Below are 24,394 nucleotides of genomic sequence, written 5' to 3' on the forward strand. Positions count from 1 at the left end.
ACATAGAATATATAATCTATATTTTGAGCGAACCTTCCATCAGCATTTAAGATTGTGTAATTCTTAGTGGTCTTTTGTCAGGGAAAGTTGGACCTCCTGTTGGATATAAAGATGGAAAACATTTAGCTTCATTGGACACGTCTTTTAACAAATGGACAGGATTCCTTCCTTCAGCTGGAGCAAGGCAAAACACGTCATCAAAATGATGATCCAAAATTTCTTGGCCAATATCAACAGGTTGTAAACATGTATCCAGAAAGATCCCTTGTTATTGCTCAGTGTAAGTCAAAGTCTCCTCAACTTCATCCACTCCACTGTCATTGTTTTGTATTCTTGAGTCTTCATTTTCATCCATATCAGTGTTTTATAATCCACCTTCAGTTGGCATGTCTTCCATTTCATCACATTCATCTTCCACTGATTCATTTTCCTCCAGAGGGTTCACCCATTGGTCATTCACATTTATAACTGCATACCATATGTTGTTTTTAATCAAATACTCCAAAGCCATTTTTACATGTTTTGTTCTAACAAACTGATATTGGTAATGTCCTTTGTATGATAATTTTCTTTGAGCTTGACTTTAATAATCAAATTGCTTTGTTCTTCTCTTGGTAGAATACTTGTGACATCATTGATGTTAGAAGACACACAAACGACAGGACCAAGAACCCCATTTTGTCCTGATTTAGGCAAAGGAACAAGTTTCATAAATGGGATATTCAACGCTACCAAGTGATCTTCAAGAGAATTCAAGCATTTTAACTCCACTGGAATCGGTTCTAGATGAAGACCATTTACAGCACTTCCTTCAGGCATTTTACCATTCTGTAGCTTTCCATGGCACGTACAACAAATCCACAATTTGCCTCTCTCCCAGCTGCAGAGGTTGCATTCGGCACTACATTCTTCATTTTGTTTATGCAAGTATGTAGTTGTGATACATTTGGTGGCTAATGCAGCAGTTTCACTGTTATTTCTATATGAACCCACTTTACACTGAACGACTTGGTTTCTGAACAACAATCTGTGACAAACACAATATATGTAACCAAGATTTTTAGCAACTGTATTATAGAAGTTTTTAATTGCATTAACAATATTCTTATCATTTTCAGCTTGTTTTAAATATTGTGATTTATGACTTGCAATCTTATATTCCTTGTGTTCAGGATTTGTGTTGTAAATTTCTCTATTTTTTTTTTTTTTTTTTTTTCAATTTTTTGTTTCCGGTAGTCAGGATCAGCATAACTTTCTCTACTTTTTTCAAGTTTCTGCTCCTGATGGCCAGGATTAGTTCTGTACTTTCTTCTCATTTTCTCAAGTTTCTCCCCATTATCAGGGTCCATTTCAGGTTTCCTTTTGAGTCTCTGGGATCTGGTGACTTGCCACAATCGTGTTTTGTGCTGAAAACCATCATTTTCTTCTTTGCAAATTCTGGCACAAATTACTGAATCATTTTTATGCTTTACACAAGTAACAACTTCATAATGATTTCTATTGCAGTGCTTCAAATATATTGCACCACAGTTGGAAGGCACATGACTAACATGCCGTTCACATGTGTACAAGTTCCACCAGTCCGCATTGTAAATCTAAATGTTGATACTGAATAAGTCAGCTGTGGCTAGTATCTCCAGTTCCGTAGCCCATGAGCCAACATTCTTCATGTGAGAAGATGCCAGATAATTATCCATTGAAGAATACTCATTTCGTAAATAAGGAGTAAATGTCAAGTGATTTTGCTTCAGATGACTCACAACTGCTTTTCTGATTTTATCATATTGATTTTCCTCTCCACAAATTGAGAAAGAGATGGCTCTTAAAAAGCAGTTTCCATCACCATTTATGGACTTGGTATCACATGGTTCACCCATGTAACTGAATGAGTTTCTGTCTTCAGAGACTATTAGATCTTTCATCTTCACTTTTGCATAGCTTTCTTCTCGCTGCTGTCTAGAGATAGGAAGGAATTGCAATTGAATGAGAGAATGGCTGTTTCCCAGTGTGCAAGGCTATCGTCCAAAAAACAAATGTGACATACCAATAGGAAAAGATGGGAGAGGTAAGGAAAACAGCAGTGAATCTGAATATAAAAAAGACAATATAAAAAGTGATGAAGTGTCTTTTTTTTTTTTCTTTTTTAAAAATTATTCAGATTCAGTGTTGGCACTGGAGGACCGGGATTGGGAAACACTGCATTAATACAACACAAATGTGTAAACCTGAATCCTCTCAGTTGAACTCTCAGCTGGGTCAGATTAAGAAGTGATTTCAGTTCTTCTTCTTCTTCTTCTTCAGTTTTATGGAGGGTGGCAATTAGTATTAAAGTACATTACTGCCACCTATGTTTGGACAAGCATTACACTGCCACAAAACAAAAAAAAATATATTTTTCTGTAGTAAATCGTTTTAATTGGCTCAGTTTCTTTCAAAAAATGGAAAAGACTTACTAACCCAATAGCACATAAATGTTTCAAATCCACTTGAAGCTTCCTGATTTCCCTCTTTAATTGTAATTCTCAAAAATATTTATTTAAAAAATAGTGGAAAAAAAATATGCTTCAATGAGTCTTCTATTTCACAGTATTCACATAATCCTGATGAATGTTTGCTTTTTAAAAAGCACAATAAAATTTGCAAATTCTAAGAATTTTGTCTTTATAACTGAATTTTTGGCAGCATTTTAAAGTTTGGCTTTCCATACATGGACAGCTGAAATCCTGCACCTGGCTGACTGGTGACTATATTCTCACTTTCTGATTAAGTCAGTGAGGTACTGGATGGTCCTTGGTGTCGGAGTGTGAGTTCAAGTCTCAGCTGATACAAAATGCACATTGTAATGTCAGCTTTCTTGTTGTCTTCCTATTCTTCCGCTTGCTGCACAAAACTGCCTGGCCCAAACCATGGCTGTAAAGCAGCTATGATGTTCCGTTTGATTTGATTGATTTGAAAAAAAAAAAAAAAACATGCATTGAATTTCAATTCTTCTTAAAATTCACTGTGAGTCAAAGATTGCTTTTGCACTTGGAACCCACACATTGCAAGTTGCATTTCATCAAGGTAAAGGTACTTTACTTGTCACACATACAGTTGTACAGTGAAATTAATCTCTGCATTTAACCCATCTATGAGGAGCAGTAGGCAGCACTGAGCAGAGCCACAGTACTGCCACCATGCTGCATTTCCATTTGTATATTAAACTCAAAATAGTAAAACATAAAATCAATTAAGTTTTACTGAATCATTCATTTAAAAGTCCCTTGTGTTGTATAACCTGAACAACCATTGCAGGACAGCTCACATTACATTGAACTCAAGAGGTCAATCCCAGTTCATGGAATCACATGGGCAATGCTGATGTCACACACTGGCTGTGTGGTGATCTGTCAGTCACCTAATTGCTGATAGTTTACACCTGGTTCAGACAGAGAAGTATTTAAAAGAGGTCTGGAGTTTTCCCCACTTATAAATCATGGAAGAGAACCCAAGAAAGAAGCCTAAAGCAGATCAAAGTGATGTTGCCACTGTAGAGGGATATATCAGTAAAGTGAGTGCAGCTAAGATATCCAAAAATGGAACGCATTACTTTAATGCAGTAACTCAGATTTCAAGTGAAAGATTTCACGACGTTGTTTCCTACAAGATGCAGGTCCATTCGCATTTTTTGAAGTTTACAGAAACAAGACAAGCCGTCAAACTCTTCAACATAAGAAAAGCATGCAGTAAGTATTTATAAAACAACTCAACTTTTTGCTTAATCATCTTTATCATAAAATACAGTTCTCCTATAATGATCAGCTGACAAATTGCTTTACTTTGGATATTTTCATGAACAGGTTACTGACAATACTCAGAGTATGATGTGATCTGCAAATTCAACACCACAATGGAACCTACCCATGTCACCTTTCATCCACGACAACAGAAGACTGAAGAAAGCAGCCTGGCACAAGCAAATCTGCTACCCTCTCATCATAAGGTAAATGTGTTTACTCACGAGCTCCTCTTTCTCCACTGTTTAATCTTTAACATTAATAACTTAAAAGTTTAAACATTAATATTATCTTATTTCATCAGATTGACTCAATCAGATGCAAGATCACATCAGTTGCTACCCAGAAATACACCGTCTCTGTCCATGGCAGTAATCAGGAGGTCACTACAGTGGTGGGGAATGACGGAACAGCTGCTATGAAAATCCAGGTGTGGAATGAACAGGCATGTGCATACAGGCACAGAAGTCATACATTATTACAAGCTTGTCAACAAGGCATTTTGCTGGAAAATGTCTACCTACAACAACTCCACACTCAACTTTTACAGAGTGCAAAGATATTACACTGCCTATCAACCATGAAGACATTGATGTGGATCAAAACATTAAAACACTTCTGAGGCAAGCTGTTGCTGTGGACATTAAATCTAAATTACATTGCATCATTTGTAAAAAGCACCAGAAAGGGAATTCCAATCCCATGGACAAATATCGCAGGGGTGCCGCCAGGGATTTTGGGCCCCATGAAAAGAATTTTTACTGGGCCCTATACACAGCCGGCCAGGATGCTATTTTACATAAAACTATGCATTTTGATGGTATTTTTGACTATCATTCCCATATTTGTGAAAAAAGAATAATCTCTTCCTCCACTTCCTCATTCCTCCCTGACAAACTTGAAGAGTATCCTGGACCTGGCTCTGTAGGGTGTATGTTATAGGGCTGACCCAAAAAATTCGAAGCTTTGAAGTTCGTTCGATGGCACAGGATTAGATTGTGAAAAAAAAAATTGAATATTCTGCCTTTTTTTTTCTACCGTTTTTTGGGGGGCCTTGAACGCAACACCATCTCCGAAAAGGAAATAGAAAGCCCAACGTGCAATGAATGGAGACCTATTATCCTGGTTGAACATGGACAACTAAATTCTTTCAACAATGTGACTCAAAATAATGATAAAATAGATTTTATTGATGTAAAATTATATGCTAATGGTGACATTTTCCATCAGTCCGCTGCGCTCTGAGTCTGGTGTCAATGCTGCTCTGAGTCGCGCATCTGTCTGCTTGTGCTGCAGTGCACGCCGAGGGTTTTAATTTTTAGTGTTAAATCAAAAGTTAAACACTACTTATTAGCAACCAGAAGTGTTTTTTCATTTGTGAATATTTTTATCTTAATTCTAGGGTTGCAAGAAACTACCTTTTCGCCATAATTTTTAAGTTATTAACTTTTTTGGACTTTTTTTCAGGTTAAGTGTTGTTTGCTTACACATCCCTAACTAACATGATCATCTTCTTCTGAATATTAACTTTGTCCCTGGTCTATAAGCTGCTTATAGACCAGGGACAAAGTTAATATTCCATAACTTTCCACCACATGAACCACTAACAAACCCACCTTGCTTTTTGAAATACTGGGTGACATACTGTCGACCCTTTGCTTCTTTCTCCTCTCTTAGCTTCCTTTCTTTCCGTTTGTGGCTACCTGATTTTTGAGGCATATTGCCATCTCCGCCTCCTTACCCGCTGTGACAAATTACCGGTGCACTGCAGCTGATCCAGTCAGACTGAACCTTTTTACTTAAATAGAGAGGGGGCATTAATGTTTCCAAAACAAATAAAGTTATTGTTACCAGTACATTGTAAATAAAATATATTTGTGATTATAAGTTAGTTAATAACTTAGTGTCATATTATTTTTTGTCAGTATTATAATTTTATTAGGGGCCTCTCTGGGCCCCTCTTAATCATGGGCCCCTTAAAATCCTTCTCCTTTTTCCCCCCTTTTCGGCGCCCCAGAGTGTTAAAGAAATGCTTTGAATGAACAGACATTGTCATCGTGGCGGGATTTGTGTCCAAGATGCTGATGAATACAGGCACGGAATTATTTTCAAGTGTCGAATGCCAGAATTGACAGAAATCTAAACTATGACCCAACCTTCTCTTTTCAGCAGGAAATACTTTCTTAGCTTGAAGATGCGGAAAAGAGAGGCTGGATTTCTGAATCAGAATTTACTTTTCTTTAAGCATCCAATACAGCCTGTAATATACACTTTACCCACGGTACATAAATCACTCACCAACCCTTCAGGCCATCCTATTGTGGCACAAACAAACTGGAGCTCTGCAGACAAGTTCTCCTCACTTATTCCATAATGACGGGCCATGGGCAGTATGCGTGTTCTGTCCAGAGAGATGTGTGTTTGGGACACAGGGCTGGCACACCTCTCAGTACATCATTTGTATCTGTTGAAAAGCGCCATTTCATCTCCATTAACAACCTGTCTATAACAGGATAGAAAGAGTGCGTTTTCAGGTCGTCCATGCCATCTACACATGCTCTTTCTAACGGGGCCTCTACAATAAAATCCTCCAGATGTGGAGCTGTTTGGGACGGTCTTCTCTCACGTGGTGGCGTCTGTGTTGCAATTCCTGTCTTTCCACACAGGCCTTCTGCTTGCTTTCGGATTTCTTTCCATGTGTCCTCTGCGCACTTTTCTGAGAGTGCAGTGATTACAGACTGGGCCAGATCATCTGCTGCTATGAGATCAAAATTGGGGGACTGCAGCTGATTCGACATGAATTTGGTTGTTGTGAAAACATCCTGGAACAGAATGAGATGCAAAACAAACTTCTCATCAGTGACTGCACTGATAGCTCTTGCCTTCATCCTCCGGTGCGGGTTTGGCTGACTGATGATGTCACACAGGGTAGCCCGGATTGCTGGGAGAGTTTTCTTAACTGCCCAGATTGCATGACACTGGCATGACATTTGACCTTTTGGAGATATATAAAAATCATCATTTTATCCTGTCGGACATTTGTGTGAAATTTTGTCATAATTATCTTGTGAATTTTTTTAGTTATGGCCAAAAATATGTTTTGTAAGGTCACAGTGACCTTTGACCTTTGACCAACTAATTCTAATTCATTAATTATTGAGTCCAAGTGGACGTTTGTGCCAAATTTGAGGGCATTCCCTTCAGGCATTCTTGAGATGTTACATTCACAAGGATGGGACTGACGGACACACGCTGGTACAGACAGACGTATGGAAGGACAAGCCAAAAACATAATGCCTCTGGCCGCGGCTATCGCCCATGAGGAGGCATCAAAACTGTAAAACAAGAAGAATATTTTAGCAGGGCTGAAGCCTTGTATATGCATTCAAGATAGGGATGCATGATATTGGATTTTTTTTGTCGATATCGGATGTGCCGATATGTAACAACTCATTTGACCGATAACCGATAGCGATCCACTCTTCAGCAGCTAATTTTAGTGATCATCAAGTCTTTTCTGTGGTGGAATTAACATCATATTATACATGCATGCTCTTATAGTGACGGCCCACCAGCAGATGGAGACATGAAATACAGTACTCTTCAACGTATGTGATATTCATTCATCGTGCAAAATAAAAAAGCATGTTGGCCGATTCAAATAGTTCATTTTAAAGCCAATATGGAGCAGTACTGATGATGTGCCCATATTATCATGCATCCCATCTGCACCATCCACCACTCTCTGTCCTGTGAACTTTCTCTTGTCTCTGTTACTTACGTTCCACACATGCTAAGACGTGGACCTTATTGGAGTGTATTAGGCTAATTCAACAATAATTACTTGGATCACATGATGGTGACGCTTCATTATTGCCAGCACACTAAACCAAAGAAGATAGAAAAACTGAAGAGTTTTGGACAAATACATACATGTACCATTAGACCTCCAACCAAAATGATGTTAAAAATGCAATTAGAAAATGCAAAACATGTAAAAACAGCTCCGAAAACTGTGCACACAGATGGTTCTAGTATCAATCTCTTTAGTAATCTCTGATGAACTGACTGTTATTGCTGAATACATGTAATATATAATGTATTCTTTACTTTTATTTAATGATGTCACATGACTTGTGCCGGCATCATGGGTATTTAAGATGGCGACTTCCTGTTCTTCGTCAGAATGTGGACATTGTGACAAGACATGAGACAAATAATAAAAGACATTTATGATAATTATAAGTATTGTTTGTTGAGGGTTTTTTTTAAACGGCCATTACTGGAAACGTGTCTATGGCAACAGTAAAACCTACGGACTACAAACAGCACACAGCAAACAGCTTGTCCGACTTCTCACAGGGAAACACATGGGATCAAAAACTGCTGCTTACAGTGAATAAACCTCACTGACGTTTTCTCCTCGTTACCCTATGAATCCAAAATATATTATCTAGATGTTCCAGGTCATAGTCAGTGTCATACGCAGCAGAGAATGGTGGCACAGTCCCTGTCAGTTTTTACTTCCTGTTTCAATGCTCCACCCCTCTCTCTCCAAATGATATCAAACATTTTTGTTTCTTCACAGACTGATGAGGAACAGCAGGCTGGATGGTGTCACTTATATCTGTTATTCAGTAGTCACATAGTTATAAAGATCCCTGTTGATGTAGTTCAGTTTATCAACCTGTTGAAAAACTCCATCTGAGATCCTGCTGCAGTTTAATGGCTCTGTGGCGCCATCTAGTGGAGCTAAATGCTAATAACAAGTCCTGTCCCTCCTACTTCCTGTAGCTACTGTAGCCTCCATGTTCAAAGGCCATCAGAGGCAGCGCACCAAATAATTAAACTGCATATGTTTGAATTGTAACTCTCATACTGAATTAATTTACCAAGGTTGTAGATAAAGGTGAGTTTGAGGCAACGTTAAAAATGCAGTTGCCTAAAAATGAATGATGATAGTTCCTAAACTTGACTTGTATGAATGCATTACTGAATATTTGAATGTTTGTTACAGGCTTACTGGCGCCAGAAAGCAGACTCCCCACACCTGAGAGTGCATGTGCTTCATAACTCCCCACCAGACCAGGACCAGGTGAGCAGTCAGGTGAGCAGTCAGGTGACCTGGCCTCTTAGGTATTTTAAGGTGTGTGTATTCTTTGTCTCAAGAGTTTGACACTTGAAACGTCACTTGATGTTATGAAATAGACCTATATGTTAATGGGAGCAGTGTGCAGACTCTTCACATGTTCTGCTTTTGTGCTTTTTTGGACATTGTGAGCACACATAGAAAAAAGGAACAAAGGATTTGCTCATGTTAAAGTAAAAACACCGTCCTCCAGACAGCTGCTGCCACGTGTGGCTACAAGTTTAGTGGTGTTCTTATCATAGTGAGGAATAATGTTCACTGACTACATTCATTTACTCTTTGATGATCAATTTGAGTTTGTCAGGCTCAGTTTGTTTGCTCATTCTATTACTTCAGTTCCATTCACATTGTGTTTTATTTTCTTACACAGCGTCCTGTGACACAGCCAGACCACAACAGACTTGAGTTTTAATCTTAAAGGTTCAGTGTTAAAGACTTAAATGCGTCTATAGCGGTGATGATTGCAGATTGCAACCAGCTGAAACTTTTCTCAGTTAGAATTCCTTCAGTGTTCATTGTTGATGAGGTTTTTACCGTGAGCCATATTATCCACAGAGGTCTCTTCCTCTCCAAAACAAACGGACCAGGTGATTTAAACCGGTAAAAACACTGAAACAAGACAAAAGCAAATACTGTAAACATCAGCATAGTGAGTCAGAACTACAGGGATCTTATGACAAACTACATCATGCTGTACAAATACATTCACACATATCTACATAGCTATATACACACCGGCCACTTGCCTTCAGAGCTGCCTTAATTCTTGGTGTCATAGACTCAACAAGGAGCTGGAAACATTCCCATGATGAGTCAAAGGGGGGGAGGTGCCAACAGAGAGGAACAACGAAAGTGAAAGTATAAAGTCAGTGGTGTGTTCAGACTCCATTTTAAACTGCACAGAGCAGTGAGAGGAAGACAGGTCGTGTGAGACACGGTGAGTGTTGATGTTTATTCATTGTTTAGTGTGTTCTAGGGGAGAGTAGGGTCGGTTGGGTCAGTGCCACATCTTCACAGCTTCATCATCACACTTGCTTTTACCACCACCATCATCTGACGCTGTTTTTACAACCAGGCTTTTCCTGTTAAACACGCAGCTACGGATCTGCGCGCTCCGGTGCTTCGGGCGCGCGCTTGTGTCAACTCTTTGAATGTGCGTCACAGTGAAAAGCTCTAGTTTATAGACACAGAGAGAAAAGGGGGACTCTGCCGAGGGGTTGTGGCGCAGTATTGTTGCAGAGTAAGATGTTGAGTGTACAGTCAGCTCTCCCTGCTCTTTGTTAGAGTGAGTTTTGGTTTCCGCCCTCAGATCAGATCAGTGCACGGACACTCCCTTTAGGCTCGTTGGAGATAAACTGCGCCTCGTCTGGAGAGTAGACGAGATCAGAGCTGCAGCAGGAGGCGGTGACAAAAAGCTGCGGTCAAGTCTGACAGTTTTCTGACAGTTTCCAGCAGCCTTCAGTCTGTACAGGAAGTCACAGAAACACTCACATCCTGTCAGATATGATGGTGATTTATTAAAATATAATCAGACTCATATATCAGTTTGTTCTCAGTCTCCAGTTGTTTTAATTCTGATAGATTGATTTATTAAAATGCTTTACAGGCGATCTGTAGTTTATGTTCATGGTTCAACCTCCATTTATATGAATTCTCCTGTAAATCAGCATCATATCAGTTTGACCTGTCCCCTCAACTACACAGGCTGAATAAACTGTGTCTGACTATAAGCTTCATATTTGATACAAGACAACAGCTTTCATTAAAGATCAGTCAGATATAGTCAGGGCTTCACATCTGTACACATGTTAGTTTAAGAATGACCACCAGTCTGTGTGATGTTAAATACTTCAATAATTCAAACACACTGTGTATGTGTGTTACAGTTCTCTCAGATTTGGGAAGATGGCTGATTTGGAGGCAGACGGGGACAGATCAGAGTCTCCAGTGTCCAGCTGTCAGCTGTCTTTGAAGAGTGACCGGTCCATGCGTAGTCCTCTACACTTCAGTAATGAACCTGGACCCTCAGACACAAAGTAAGAGACTGTTTCTACTGTAAACTGACCTGAAGACAAAACTGCTTTTCTTTTTTTTTATTTTCATTTTTCAAAGAACTCTAATTTTTGGGCAGGACTTTTGTTTCATAATTCCATTTATATATAAATATATAATATATATAATATATATATTTTATATTTTGTAATATATATAATATATATATTTTATATCCATTTCTGATATTCAAATGAATGGGGCGTGGTCAACTCAGAGTCAGACCAAAGACCAGACCAATTTGGTGATATACTGTTCAGACCACTGATGAAACAAGAATGAGCTAAGTAGAGCACCCTGTGGTCCCTCTGTCTCACTCCACACTGCTAAGAGACTAAGTTAACTGGGAGGAGAGCAGACGTCAGATCCAGAGACGGATCTTCAGTCAGCAGCCATAGCAACTCAAATTCAGACAAAATCTGAGAGGTTTTGAGACAACCACACCCCCATTGATTTGAATATAGAGTGAGAGATATAGAGTTTTAACATTCCTGGTTCCCTCATCTTGAAGTCAGTGGTGTTTTAATGGCGGTTTGTTTAGATGTCTGAAATAAGGTCTGTGGTTAACACAAGTTAAAGAGACATGGGTGACACTAAGGCCCAATCCCATTTCTACCCCTCAAATCTTCCACTTGGTATGGAGTGATCTCATTTGCGAGATAACCCTTGATGAGGGAAGAGAGAAATATTAAGGTAGAAATCTTTCCTGAAGAAATGAGACAACTTCATGCAAATTGGCGTGGCTGACGTGCAGGCACACGTCACGTGTAGTAGCGACGCAAGATACCGGTAGTTATTCAGGTTTGAAAATGCCGGCTCCAGCGCTTGTGTTGTGGCGTGTGCTATGTTTATTCTTCTCCATCTGATGAATCAACGGAGAAGAATTGCTGAAAACAGGAGGTGCCTACGACGTCTTCTAGTTCTGATTGATTTTGTTCGGATAAGTTGATTTGTTTAAATATTTTGATGCTGTGTTCAACCGATGAGTTTATGCTAGTCCAACCATCTGTTGTTTGTATAGCGTACATTCCAATTGTAAAGTAACAAATTGTAGTTTGCAAGGTGTTCTGGGAAATTTCATCTTCCACTTTGTTGAAAGTGTGGGTCGGGCTCCCTTGGAATCTAGCGCGGGTTTTAAGTGTTGGAAACCACTTCCACTACCTCAGTTCTGTTTTGGGACACCACTAGCGTGAATATATTCACCTAAACGTGAATATACACAACCAAGTGCAAGTGAGTATTTCTAGGGGAAGTGTGGGTATTGGAACAGGCCCTAACTTCCGTGTCCCCCATACAGATAAACGTCAACCCTTTGCCTTAAGGCTCAGCTCCCTCTTCATCACAACTGTCTGGCGCTGCACCTGCATCACTGCACACAGCACCAAAGTGCCTGTCCATCTCACGCTCCATTTTACCCTCATTGGTGAACAAGACTCAGAAACACTTGAACTCCTTCACTTTGGGCAGTAACTCTCTCGTATGGGCTGGAGGACTTGTTGTAATGTTTCCTCTGGTCTTTACAAGGACTAATAATATGTGTAAAACATTTGTTGTTTCCACAGACAGAGAGCAGAGTCTCCAGTAAACAGCTGTCTGTCTATGAAGAGTGACTGGTCCATGGTTAGTCCTCCATACTTCAGTAATGAACCTGGACCCTCAGACACAAAGTAAGAGCCTGTTGAAAAACATGAGGGAGCGTTTTGCCTTTTGAAAGTCGTCTCACAGTGGAGCACAACATTACTCAGGAGGTTTTCATGAAGCTCCACCATGAGATATTTGAACTGCCTGTGACTGAGTGTGTGAATAAAGCAAATAATCTTCAGCACAGTTTGCAGGACGAGATCTAAATAATGTTCATCTCCACAGAGGGAAGAAGAGGAGTCATGTTTCTGTGGAGGAGCAGCCGTCCTGCTGTAGTTTGTGTCAGGACGTCCTGAAGGATCCAGTCTCTACCAGCTGTGGACACTGGTTCTGCAGACAGTGCATCAGCTCATACTGGGACCAGTCTGCTTCATCAGGAGACTCCTCCTGTCCCCAGTGTGGAAAAAGATCCAGAACAAGAGCTGGACTGCAGACAGCCAGTCAGACCAGCACTGTACAAAGTAAGACTGTACATCTGTGTGCTGATGTCATCATGTCTGAAAACAGGATTCTTCTTGGTTTATTTGTGTTGTAAAGTGTAGACATGAAAGATTTTATAAAACTAATGTATAAAACCTTCATTTGTTTGTGTTGCTTGTTTTAATGTCGATCAACAATATAATCTTAAGATTTTATATTTATTTCTTTAGTCTCTCATGTTTCCTTCTCTTTCAGCAGACAGTGGTCTGCAGGAGGTTTTAGATGAACATAAGATCAGTGTGAGGAGGAGATGTGAACATGTGACTGAAGGAAGTGATGAAACAGGAAGTGAAACCCTCCTCAACAGGATCTACACTGAGCTCTACATCACAGAGAGACAGAGTGAAGAGGTTAATACCCAACATGAGGTGAAGCAGCTTGAGAGAGCTTCTAAGATGAAGACCCTCCATGAAACTCCAATCAAGTGTCACCACATCTTTAAAGCCTTACCTGAGCAACAGAAGCACATCAGAGTGGTTCTGACCAACGGCGTCGCTGGTGTTGGAAAAACCTTCACAGTGCAGAAGTTCACTCTGGACTGGGCCGAGGGTTTGGAAAACCAAGATGTCAGTGTGGTGATTCTGCTTTCGTTCAGGGAGCTGAACTTGATCAGAGATGAGAAGTTCAGTCTTCTCACTCTGCTCCGTGTTTTCCATCCAACATTACAGAAGGTCACAGCAGAGGAGCTCGCTGTCTGTAAAGTTCTGTTCATCTTTGACGGCCTGGATGAAAGCAGACTGTCTCTGGATTTCCACAACAATGAGGTTGTGACTGATGTCACACAGAAGTCATCAGTCAACGTGCTGTTGACAAACCTCATGGAGGGGAAGCTGCTTCCCTCGGCTCTGGTCTGGATAACTTCCCGACCTGCAGCAGCCAATCAGATCCCTCCTGCATGTGTTGACAGGGTAACAGAAGTACGAGGCTTCACTGACGCCCAGAAGGAGGAGTACTTCAGGAGGAGAGTCAGTGATGAAGAGCGGTCCAGCAGAATCATCTCACACATGAAGACATCCAGGAGCCTCCACATCATGTGTCTAATCCCAGTCTTCTGCTGGATCACTGCTACAGTTCTGGATCACATGTTGACTACAGAGCAGAGAGGAGAGCTGCCCAAGACCCTGACTGACCTGTACTCACACTTCCTGCTGGTTCAGACAAAGAGGAAGAAGAACAAGTATGATGAGGGACATGAGACCAGTCCACAGGAGCTGACGGAGGCTGACAGGGACGTTCTTCTGAAGCTGGGGAGGCTGGCGTTTGAACATCTGGAGAAAGGAAACATCATGTTCTACCAAGAAGACCTGGAGCGCTGTGGTCTTGATGTCACAGAGGCCTCGGTGTACTCAGGAGTTTGTACAGAGATCTTCAAAAGAGAGTCTGTGATCTTCCAGAAAACAGTCTACTGCTTCGTTCATCTGAGCGTTCAGGAGTTTCTGGCTGCAGTCTACCTGTTCCACTGTTTCACCAACAGGAACACAAAGGTACTGGAGGACTTCCTGGGGACAGACGAGGATAATTACAGATCCCTGGATGTCTTCTTACAGAGAGCCATGGAGGAATCCCTCCAAAGTAAAAATGGTCACTTGGATCTGTTTGTCCGCTTCCTTCATGGCCTCTCTCTGGAGTCCAACCAGAGACTGTTAGGAGGCCTTTTGGGTCGGATAGACAACAGTCCAGAAATCATCCAGAGAGCCATCAACAACCTGAAGAAGATGAACACGTACGATATCTCTCCTGATAGAAGCATCAACATCTTCCACTGTCTGCTGGAGATGAACGACCTCTCAGTACATCAGGAGATCCAAGAGTTCCTGAAGTCAGAGAACAGATCAAAGAAGAAACTCCCAGAGATCCACTGCTCAGCTCTGGCCTACATGCTGCAGATGTCAGAGGAGGTTCTGGATGAGTTGGACCTGAAGAAATACAAGACAACAGACGAGGGACGACTGAGACTGATTCCAGCTGTGAGGAACTGCAGAAAGGCTCGGTAAGTCCAGATGTGATTAACATCATAAATCATTGTAGATTAGTAGTTTAATTCTTCAAATATACACACTGTGAAATTCTTATTTTTCATAAAATGTTCAAATGATGTGTCTGTTGTATTTTGTCACAGATGTTCTTGAGCTGTTTCAAATGCTGTGAGTACAAAACATGTAAATGTTTCAGTTGGTTGTGTTTATAGCTGTTGAGTTCATCAACACAGTTCTTCTATTTATTTATAATCATTTAATATTTGACTGTTTTTCACCTTTGTGTGATGGAGGTGAACCTGATAAAACAAATGATGGACTTCAGAGGTTGTTGTTGAGGTTTAATCACAGCAGCATTTCATCACAGTATGGCAGTATTTGATGGTTCTGAGTGAAAGCAGTAAAGTTATTACTCCATAAGAAGGTTCTGTAAGGTGTTTTATAGAATCAGACATGCAGATAATACCTGAGTTTATTCACCACCATGCTTAAAAATTTAAAATTAGATCTGTATCATTTGCCAAAGGAGATTTCTGAAGTCCTAAAAACTGCTTTTATCCAGTTGTTGCAATCTCTTTTTTCATGCTTCGGCGCCGGCGACAGTCGTGGCCAGAGGCATCATGTTTTTGGGTTGTCAGTCTGTCCACGACATCTCAAGAACACCTTGAGAGAAATTCTTTACATTTGGCACAAACGTCCAGTTGGACTTAAAAATGAACTGATTAGATTTTGGTGGTCAAAGGTCAAGATCACTGTGACCTCACAGAATATGTTTTTGGCCATAACTCAAGAATTCATTCACTAATTATGACAAAACTTCACACTAATGTCTAACTAGGGATGTCACGATTATAGATTTTCTTGGTACAATTATTGTCAGAGAAATAATTACGGTTTTACGATAATCACGATTTTTATGCATTAATTAATTTCACACTATAAATGTGTAAAATCACATGAACACTCCTTATAGATCTTTAAGTTTCATTTATTTCCATGCCAAGGTAACAAAAATAATATAGCAACAAAGAAAAGTAACCAAAAAGTAGTGTGTGGACTCTACTTTCACTACATGCCTCTTTGTGGTCCAGCAGTCTAAGATTTTTCTAGGATGTGCGTGTCTTTTTGTTTTCTTTAAATTACAATTACACAAGTAAATTGAGAGCATATCTCATGCAGTGTTAATAATAAATGAAACGGACATAGTGCTGGAAGGACAGGTCCAACATTTACTCAACACAGATGGGAGGAAGCAAAAGGAGGTAATACTAATGCTAAATGTTCACTGACTGAGGACCTTGAGAAGACATTACGTATATCTTCCACATTGCACACTGACACTGAAACAGTCTGACGACTAAAAAAAGGATTTGAACTTGTAACAGTCGAATATATGAAATGTGCATTTAACATGGTGTATACTGTGTTGCCTAGCAGCAACGTCATCAAGCAGCGTCTGTTATGATTTGAGTCTGTTGAGCGCACCCAACGCTGGTCGGACGTATACTTATGTGCTCTTGCTTTTTCTTTTATCTCTCAACACAACAGTGATGGTTTTAAATACATGTGGTGACTATTTTGTTCATGTATGAAAATGTAGTAGCCGTACAACCGGGCTTGGTAAGCTTGGAGTGTTTTTAAGTTGATGTAAAAATAAACGACGAGCAGTTGTGAAATCCCGCACTCGTGTGGACGTGAGTTTCTGCCTGTCGTCTCACTCCAAAGAGCTACACGGACCCAAAACCATTACAACCTCATGCTGTGTGTGCACACAAACTGCAAAACTATCCATCAAGTTTTTGAGACATGCCTTAGCTTGTCACGTTGCATTGTAAGCCCAACTTGTATCATACCACTACGCCATTAATTGCAAATGACACGCTAACATATAATTTTTAATTCAATGTTACATTAGATAAATTGAGATTGGCGTATTTTAAGTTTCAGTTATTGTGCAGTTACCTTTACTTGCGCATGTAAAGCCGGGTGGTTGTCCCACAGGTGTTGTATCATGTTGCTCGTGTTTGATCCTTTGGCCGCGACTTTTTTGCGGCATGTTTTACAAACTGGAAAGCCGTCGTCAACAATGACCCCTTGGTCATTTTGCGATAGCCAAAATGATACCACACGGCTGACTTTATCCGTTTTTTTGGGGGGGAAAAGTCTTTTTCATCCATACTTCATCACTCGGAGACGCCGCTTGTGTAACTTTATTTTCGTTCCATACGAGTTGCGCTGACCTATTGTATATGGTTCCGCATCCCGGCATAATCTTTGGAGAGTGACGGTGTTGAGGAATCTTTACGAATAATTAACCGTGCCGTTTAAAATCGCTCTTAATAGTGAAATCAAGTAATCGTGACATCCCTATGTCTAACAGGATAAAATAATGAAGTGCTGATGTCACCTTCACTGTGACATCATCATGTTTTGTGGAAACATGTTTCTGGTCATTATTTAACGTCATATCTCAGGAACAGAAGGGGAGACATTTGGTCAGAGACTGAGTTGGTGACGGGTTGAAGATGTGTGTGAAGCGTCTGTGTTTTAGAATAAGTAGCTTCTTTGCAGCAACATCCATATTTGAATCATTGTCTGCTGTCATGGACACATGTGAGTCTGGACAGACATGGATGTAAACTGTAAGTGTAACTTGACTGGTGAAACATACGACCACGAGGCAGTAATTCTGGTCATGAATCAGCTTTTAATTAGTTTGAATTCTTTGTGTTCTTTTTTTATTCTTAACTATTTTCAGTCCATCAAAACAGGATATTTCAAACTGTTTTATCATCAGATCCATAAAGTAAATATAAAGTGGCTCTTTGACAGTAACAGATTTTGTAATATATGTGTCATGTCAGATTTTTAAAGTGTTATCTCTCAGAGACTGACTGTGAAGTCGTAGCCTCAGCTCTGAAGTCCAACCCCTCCCATCTGAGAGAGCTGGACCTGAGTCACAACTACCTGCAGAATTCAGCAGTGAAGCAGCTGTGTGCTGGACTGGAGAGTCCAAACTGTAGACTGGAGACTCTGAGGTCAGTTCACTTGCTTATGTAGGTGTTTGTTTGTTTGTTTTTGGATATATATAATATAAGTCCTTGACTGAGGTTATAAAGCTTTCAGTGTTTTCAGAAATGTTGTGTCTTTCCAAATGGCTGAACATGGTTCTGGTTATGAAAGGCAGAGAAATGATGATTTAGAACATTTAGACACCATCAAGTTTGAGATTTATCCAAACAGAATTTAAGATTCCTGAGGTTCTGAGGTTCAACTGGTGTCTGTGCAGCAGCCCAGAGTTTTCAAAGTGTCTGTGTGTTCACAAGTTTTGTATCTTTTAACTGAATCTCTGTGGTTTGAAGTTTAGTTTCTCTCCTGCGTTGCTGTTTGTACTTTCAGATATCTGCCTTATTTTACCGTTTCATGTTCACTGTCAGATGGATGAGATTTGTATAAAGTCACTGCAGATGCAAACCCAATATTTTCTGGGAACTGCCCATTGGTCCGACATCCCATTGTTCCGACCATATTAAACCCATTGTTCCGAAGTCCTGTTGTTTCAAAATCATCATGATGCCCTGTGGTTAAGGTCTGGTTAGGTTGAGGCACAAAAACCACTTGGTTAGGGTTAGGAAAAGATCATGGTGTGGGTTAAAATGAAAAAGAAAGTGGCAAACACATAAGCCGTGAGCCTGCTTTGCCTCAAGCCTTTCCCAACTGACCCAGAGCCGGTCGCGGCACACCATCAAGGCAGAAATACGCCCGTCGGGAGCCATTCAGCACCGCGGAGAGCTCCCCACACAACCCGGACCCCAGAGTTAATAACAGGAGGTTATGGTGTTTCATTCTCTCCTCTCTATGACACTTTTATCTCGACCAGTAGCCTACTTTTGTTGCGTTTGCTGATCCTCTATGGTACATAAATACAGTATAGCCTAGTATAATCACATATCGGAACAACGGGATGTCGGACCAATGACATGGACCCTACTTTCTGCTGTAGCTGCTTCACAATAAAAGCTAAACAAAGCTAAAATAAGAAAACAACGTGGGACTTTTATTGTGAAGACACATATTTTGTGTGACACTGAGTATGGACAGGAGGAATATTTACTGCCACCAATAACTCTTTTAATGTGCATGTGGCTGTTGAACAAACTTGAACAAATGTGTCCCTCTCCTTTTTATTCCATATACAAATACAGTATGAAGGTCATGTAAGAAATGAATAAATGAACAGTGTTTCAGTCCAACGTGTCTGATTTGATATTGATCCTCTAAATACAGACTTGACTGAGATCAGCAGCATGTTGTTAATCTGTGTTGATATGAATAGGTGAATGAATGTTGTGGCGACATTTGGATGATGTCTGTAGAAGGCTGACATCATGATGATCCACAATAACACAATGACAAAGTCACTCTACTCAGTTTAGGGCAAAGCTCATTGATCAGGACATAGTAATGTTGAGCTACACATTTAACACCTGAACACATCTGATTGTTTTATTAATGATTTTTATCTACATTTATTCTTCATTCAGGCTGTGGGACTGCAGTTTGTCAGAGATCAGCTGTGTTTCACTGGCCTCAGCTCTGAAGTCCAACCCCTCCCATCTGAGAGAGCTGGACCTGAGCTACAACAAGCTGCAGGATTCAGATGTGAAGCAGCTGTGTGATTTTCTGGAGAGTCCACACTGTAAACTGGAGACTCTGAGGTCAGACACCATTTTTTACTTCTGTGCTGAGATTATTATGATGTGAAAGTTGTGTTGGCACTAAACTGCAGACATCAGGCTGATATTATACTGATCCACAATGAAGTCTATTTGTCTTGTTCAGTGGTTTAATCCATTGACTGTGGCAGAGCAATGTGGAGCTAAAACCTTAAAAATAAACTCTGCAGGATCTTCCTTCAAAACAGTGTATAGACTCATACAGAAATAATCACTCTCAATCATCACTTATGAGCCACTCTCAGTGTGTGGTGGTGTATTTATCTGCAGAGACTCTGCCCTCTGCCTGTGTTTTCTTACTTTCTTCTTTTTTTCTGTGTTTGGGAAGTTCCTGGGCGTGTACTCTCACAGCGCTCAGGTGAGGTCAGGGCTTTATAAAAAGGTGGTGACCAGGTTCCAGACTGTTAGCAGAAGGAATCAAAGCGATACTATGGTGGAAAATGCCAATATAGTGAGACGAAATGCAAACAAGAATGAACCTGGGGTTGGCTTTTATTTTCACTTTCACTGGCAAGTATATTTACAAACTGTAACCAACAATCCTGCATAGCATACCTTTAATTTAAGTAGGAAACATGGCTTGAAAATTCACTCCAAACCTTTAAACCAGGCTTACTCACTTGGCAGCCTGCAGGATATATCTGGCCCAGAAGCAACCCTAGGAGTGGCCCAGGTAGGGATTGATACTGAGACCCAGTATTAAACAGCCTGGGGCAAAATTAATCAAGACCGTTGGATCAATAAGCTACTTCATTATCAGCTCTTTCATATTTTCCTTTTTTTCATTTCTTTTCATTAGATTTTTCAAATAAAGCACACACCTATATGAACAAACAAAACCAACCAACATAAACAACACCAAGACATAAACACAGACAAGACAGAAAAGTATAGAGGAGAAAATCCATGCAAAAACAAGAACATCCCAAAAGAACAAATGCTGCAGGTTATTACAACTAAGAATGAACAAGCTAATAAGTTTTGAAGAAAGAGATTGTACAGAAATGTGACATTGACATCAACAGATGGAGCAATCAGTTACTACCCTCTGGGAATAAGCAGGTCATAGTTTCTGGAGGAAAAATTTTATTGGTTCCCAAATCGCCAGAAAATGCCTGAATTATCAGAGTCAGAATCAGAATCAGCTTTATTGGCCAAGTACGTGTGTACATACAGGTAATTTGACTCCGGTAGACTTGCTCTCAAAGTACCAGAATTGACAAAAGTCCACAATTCTAGGGAAGATTATTCAGTTTCTCCAGAGGAAACACAGCTGATATCTGCAATAACCACATGCCAACCGTGGGGACCTGTGGAGCAGACCATCACAGCCAGATGCACTTTTTAGCAGAGTTTAAAAGAATTGTTAACAGATATTTAACATCCTTATCAAAGAAATTGTCTGAAATATGGTGCAACAAGTAGAATGAAGGAGTCACTGACAACCGTTTGACCGTAACCTCCTGAACTACAGAATGAACCCTTTCCAAAAAATTTAGAGACACTGACACGACCAGACCACGTGAAAAAATATACCTTTGTGTGTTGTACCTTTTAAAACAAAGGTTTGAGCTTTTGGCGAACATTTGGTAACAATTTACAATAAGGTACACAAAATGAGAGTAGTTACTGAGGAACGAATGAGGAACGAATGATGAACTATTTATTAGTTAATGGTCAGTTCTTCAGTAACTCATGATCAAATTTCAGAGGAGTAGTTACTGAGGAACTAATGAGGAATTAACTATTAGTAATGAGAGACTACTGATTATGTCACTTTACTTTAGGACAAAGGTTAACTAATGGACAGGTTATTGAGTAATGATTCTGTACTGATGAAGTAACTAGTTCACTAATTATTAAGTCGTGATTAACTCTATGAAATTTGATCAGGGGTTACTGAAGAACTGACCATTAACTAATACTTAGTTCATCATTAGTTCCTCAGTAATGAAGAGGCAAAAATCGGTGCCTGGAATTGGGCCTGGAGGCTCCCGACCTTGTCCTCAGCGTTGCTTCTCAGTTGTCCTCTGATGTCAATCTAGTACCTTGGGTTCATCTAATTAACACTCAAAGAAACACTGGAGACAGGCAGAGTCCGATGCAATCGAGTTTAATGTGTTCACAAGCCTCAACACATACAACTCATGAGTCAAGCCCCGGAGCTGGACTGAAAACTCGCTCTTAGTGCGCTCGCTTTTATGCTGGTGGAGACTGGGTAGAGTCTCCACCTCTTTTCATTAATCCTTCCCACTCAGATCCAAATCTATTGGTGGCAACCTTTTTTCCTTTTGTCCAATCATGAACAGGCCCGTTTTTAATGGTGTAATCACTTTCACTTTGGGCCTGGAATTTCCCAAATCTCCCACCCTTAGATCTGGATTTGCTTTCACTTTATTTTTAAAACACATGTGAATTTTAGGGACTTTCTTTATGCAGTCCCTAGTGCTCTTATGCAATGTGAACCTTTAAATGTGCATCAGGTAATACAAACATTTGAATGTGTGTGTGTTATCATTAAACAGAACATGATAGGTTATATGTGTGTTCTTCAGTGTGTGAATACAATGTGAGCTCATAACTTTGTATCATGAACACTTTGACATGTATAACAATGCTTTAACACATATAGATGCACCTCAATCCGTTTTATAGGAACTTATACATAAGACATGGTTATATGATGGTTATATGATTTTAGTCTCTTAATCAACTTATGCAGTATAACACTTTTACTTGATTAGGGATTAACTTTTACACTACAGTAACTACTCTAATTTTATGTACCTTAGTTCCTCAGTAACTACTCATTAGTTCATCATTCATTCCTCATTAGTTCCTCAGTAACTACTCTAATTTTGTGTAGCTTAGTTCCTCAGTAACTACTCATTTGTTTCTCATTAGTTCCTCAGTAACTACTCTAATTTTGTGTACCTTATTGTAAAGTGTTACGGAACATTTCCTGGAGGCGGACAGGTGTATAATAAATCCCATAAAACAAATTAAAATTTGTTCATGTATAGAAAAAGAAGTGCATTTCAGAAAGATCCTCTTTCAGATTTTAGTCCAATCAGCAGAGCTAAATGTTACCCCCAGGTCACGCTCACACAACAGCTTCAGGGAATCATACACAGATGAGTCAGAGTGAAACAACAGAGTATAAAACTTTGAAATTACACCCTTGGGAGACCTGGCTGAAACCAATATATCTTCTAACTCAGACAGTTTGAAACGAATCATATTTTTCCTTGAAAGAGACTCTGTAGAATAATGAATTTGGAGATACAATTTCAATGAATCAATTTTATTTAAAAAGCCCAATATCACAAATTACAATTTGCCTCAGAGGGCTTTACAGCATACGACATCCCTCTGTCCTTAGGACCCTCACAGCGGTTAAGGAAAAACTCCCCAAAAATGGTAGAAACCTCAGGAAGAGCAACTAAGGAGGGATCCCTCTTCCAGGACGGACAGACGTGCAATAGATGTCGTACAGAACAGATCAACATGATAAATAAACAGTAATCCGTATGACACATCATGAACATGATAAAGTCTTTGTGGGGAATATTAAAATCTTCTAATTTGCTCAATTTTATACAATTTAAGAGAATCCTAGATCAGCAGGCCCACAAAATTGAGTCAGCCATTGGACGACCACCCCGTCAAACCAATACTCCTGATCTGCACCAGGACATCAGGGTTAAACGTTTGGGGAGACTCAACAGAAATGACAGACGGGATAGCTAAGTGTTTTCTCACATCCTTCCACACCAGTAATGTGTTGTAAATGATTATGTTGTGATCAAGGGAATTTATTTGGTCTATATTATTGATAAAAGGTAGGGATTTAAGTCTTCTGGGATAACATGCTAGAGACTCAAGACTAAGCCATAAAGCTTCTTGCCTATACGTAAACCAGTCTGACATCATTTTGAGCTGAGCCGACCAATAGTATAATTGTAAGTTAGGTAGCGCTTAAATTTACCCTCATGATTCTTTAAATAAGTGATTTGTGTTTGGCTGCACAACATGAGTTGAAGTATTGAAGTAGCAGCACGTTGTCAATGATATTTATGAGAGCTGTTTTTCACTTTTTGTATTTTCCAGTCTTTAACCTGCATCCTGTTGGGATCAGCACAATAACACAATGACAAAGTGACTCTACTCAGTTTAGGGCAAAGCTCATTGATCAGGACATAGTAATGTTGAGCTACACATTTAACACCTGAACACATCTGATTGTATTATTAATGATTTTTATCTACATCATTTATTCTTCATTCAGACTGTGGAGCTGCAGTTTGTCAGAGATCAGCTGTGTTTCACTGGCCTCAGCTCTGAAGTCCAACCCCTCCCATCTGAGAGAGCTGGACCTGAGCTACAACAAGCTGCAGGATTCAGATGTGAAGCTGCTGTGTGATCTGAAGGAGAGTCCACACTGTAAACTGGAGACTCTGAGGTCAGTAGAGGGTTGGAGTGGGTCCATGCTGGTTTCAGCAGTATTATATTAAACACAGTTAGTATCAGAGCAAAGATCCAGTACTTCCTGTAAACCTCAGACCTTCTCAGTGGCTCAAAGAG

The 24,394-nt window shown here is 40.0% G+C and overlaps 2 protein-coding genes across 16 annotated transcripts in view; both read left to right on the top strand.

Annotated features, from left to right (window-relative positions):
- Positions 1-3,486: 3,486 nt before the first annotated feature.
- Positions 3,487-9,337, top strand: LOC144459934 (uncharacterized). The gene is made up of 5 exons (XM_078164767.1): positions 3,487-3,725; positions 3,840-3,982; positions 4,081-4,206; positions 8,794-8,871; positions 9,296-9,337. Exons 2-5 carry the CDS (start codon positions 3,890-3,892, stop codon positions 9,335-9,337), a joined length of 339 nt encoding a protein of 112 aa, XP_078020893.1. The 5' UTR covers positions 3,487-3,725; positions 3,840-3,889.
- A 394-nt stretch (positions 9,338-9,731) lies between these two features.
- The window catches only part of LOC117258882 (protein NLRC3-like), a 66,703-nt gene continuing 52,040 nt past the window's right edge, over positions 9,732-24,394 (top strand). For 3 of the 15 annotated variants that reach the window (XR_013488638.1, XM_078164601.1, XM_078164583.1), the window contains exons 1-8: positions 9,732-9,862; positions 10,812-10,961; positions 12,540-12,644; positions 12,844-13,079; positions 13,294-15,088; positions 17,939-18,112; positions 19,619-19,792; positions 24,099-24,272. Coding sequence is in view for 14 of the 15 variants with exons in the window: in XM_078164601.1 (XP_078020727.1) it covers positions 10,831-10,961; positions 12,540-12,644; positions 12,844-13,079; positions 13,294-15,088; positions 17,939-18,112; positions 19,619-19,792; positions 24,099-24,272 (2,789 nt within the window). In the remaining variant the exon portion in view is untranslated. Of the gene's footprint in view, positions 9,863-10,413; positions 10,435-10,811; positions 10,962-12,539; positions 12,645-12,843; positions 13,080-13,293; positions 15,089-15,217; positions 15,243-17,938; positions 18,113-19,618; positions 19,793-24,098; positions 24,273-24,394 lie in introns of those variants that run through there. The other 12 variants (XM_078164595.1, XM_078164590.1, XM_078164591.1 and 9 more) reach the window with 10 other exon arrangements.

The sequence above is a fragment of the Epinephelus lanceolatus genome, chromosome 22, assembly GCF_041903045.1.
Source record: "Epinephelus lanceolatus isolate andai-2023 chromosome 22, ASM4190304v1, whole genome shotgun sequence".
NCBI lineage: Eukaryota > Metazoa > Chordata > Actinopteri > Perciformes > Serranidae > Epinephelus > Epinephelus lanceolatus.

What these genes read in the sequence shown, in the direction of transcription:
- LOC144459934 (XM_078164767.1), top strand. Translation starts at nt 3,890, where the DNA reads ATGGAACCTACCCATGTCACCTTTCATCCACGACAACAGAAGACTGAA. An exon ending in CAGCTGCTATGAAAATCCAG is followed by an intron (nt 4,207 to 8,793) that starts GTGTGGAATGAA and finishes TGTTTGTTACAG; the next exon opens with GCTTACTGGCGCCAGAAAGC. An exon ending in CCCCACCAGACCAGGACCAG is followed by an intron (nt 8,872 to 9,295) that starts GTGAGCAGTCAG and finishes TTTCTTACACAG; the next exon opens with CGTCCTGTGACACAGCCAGA.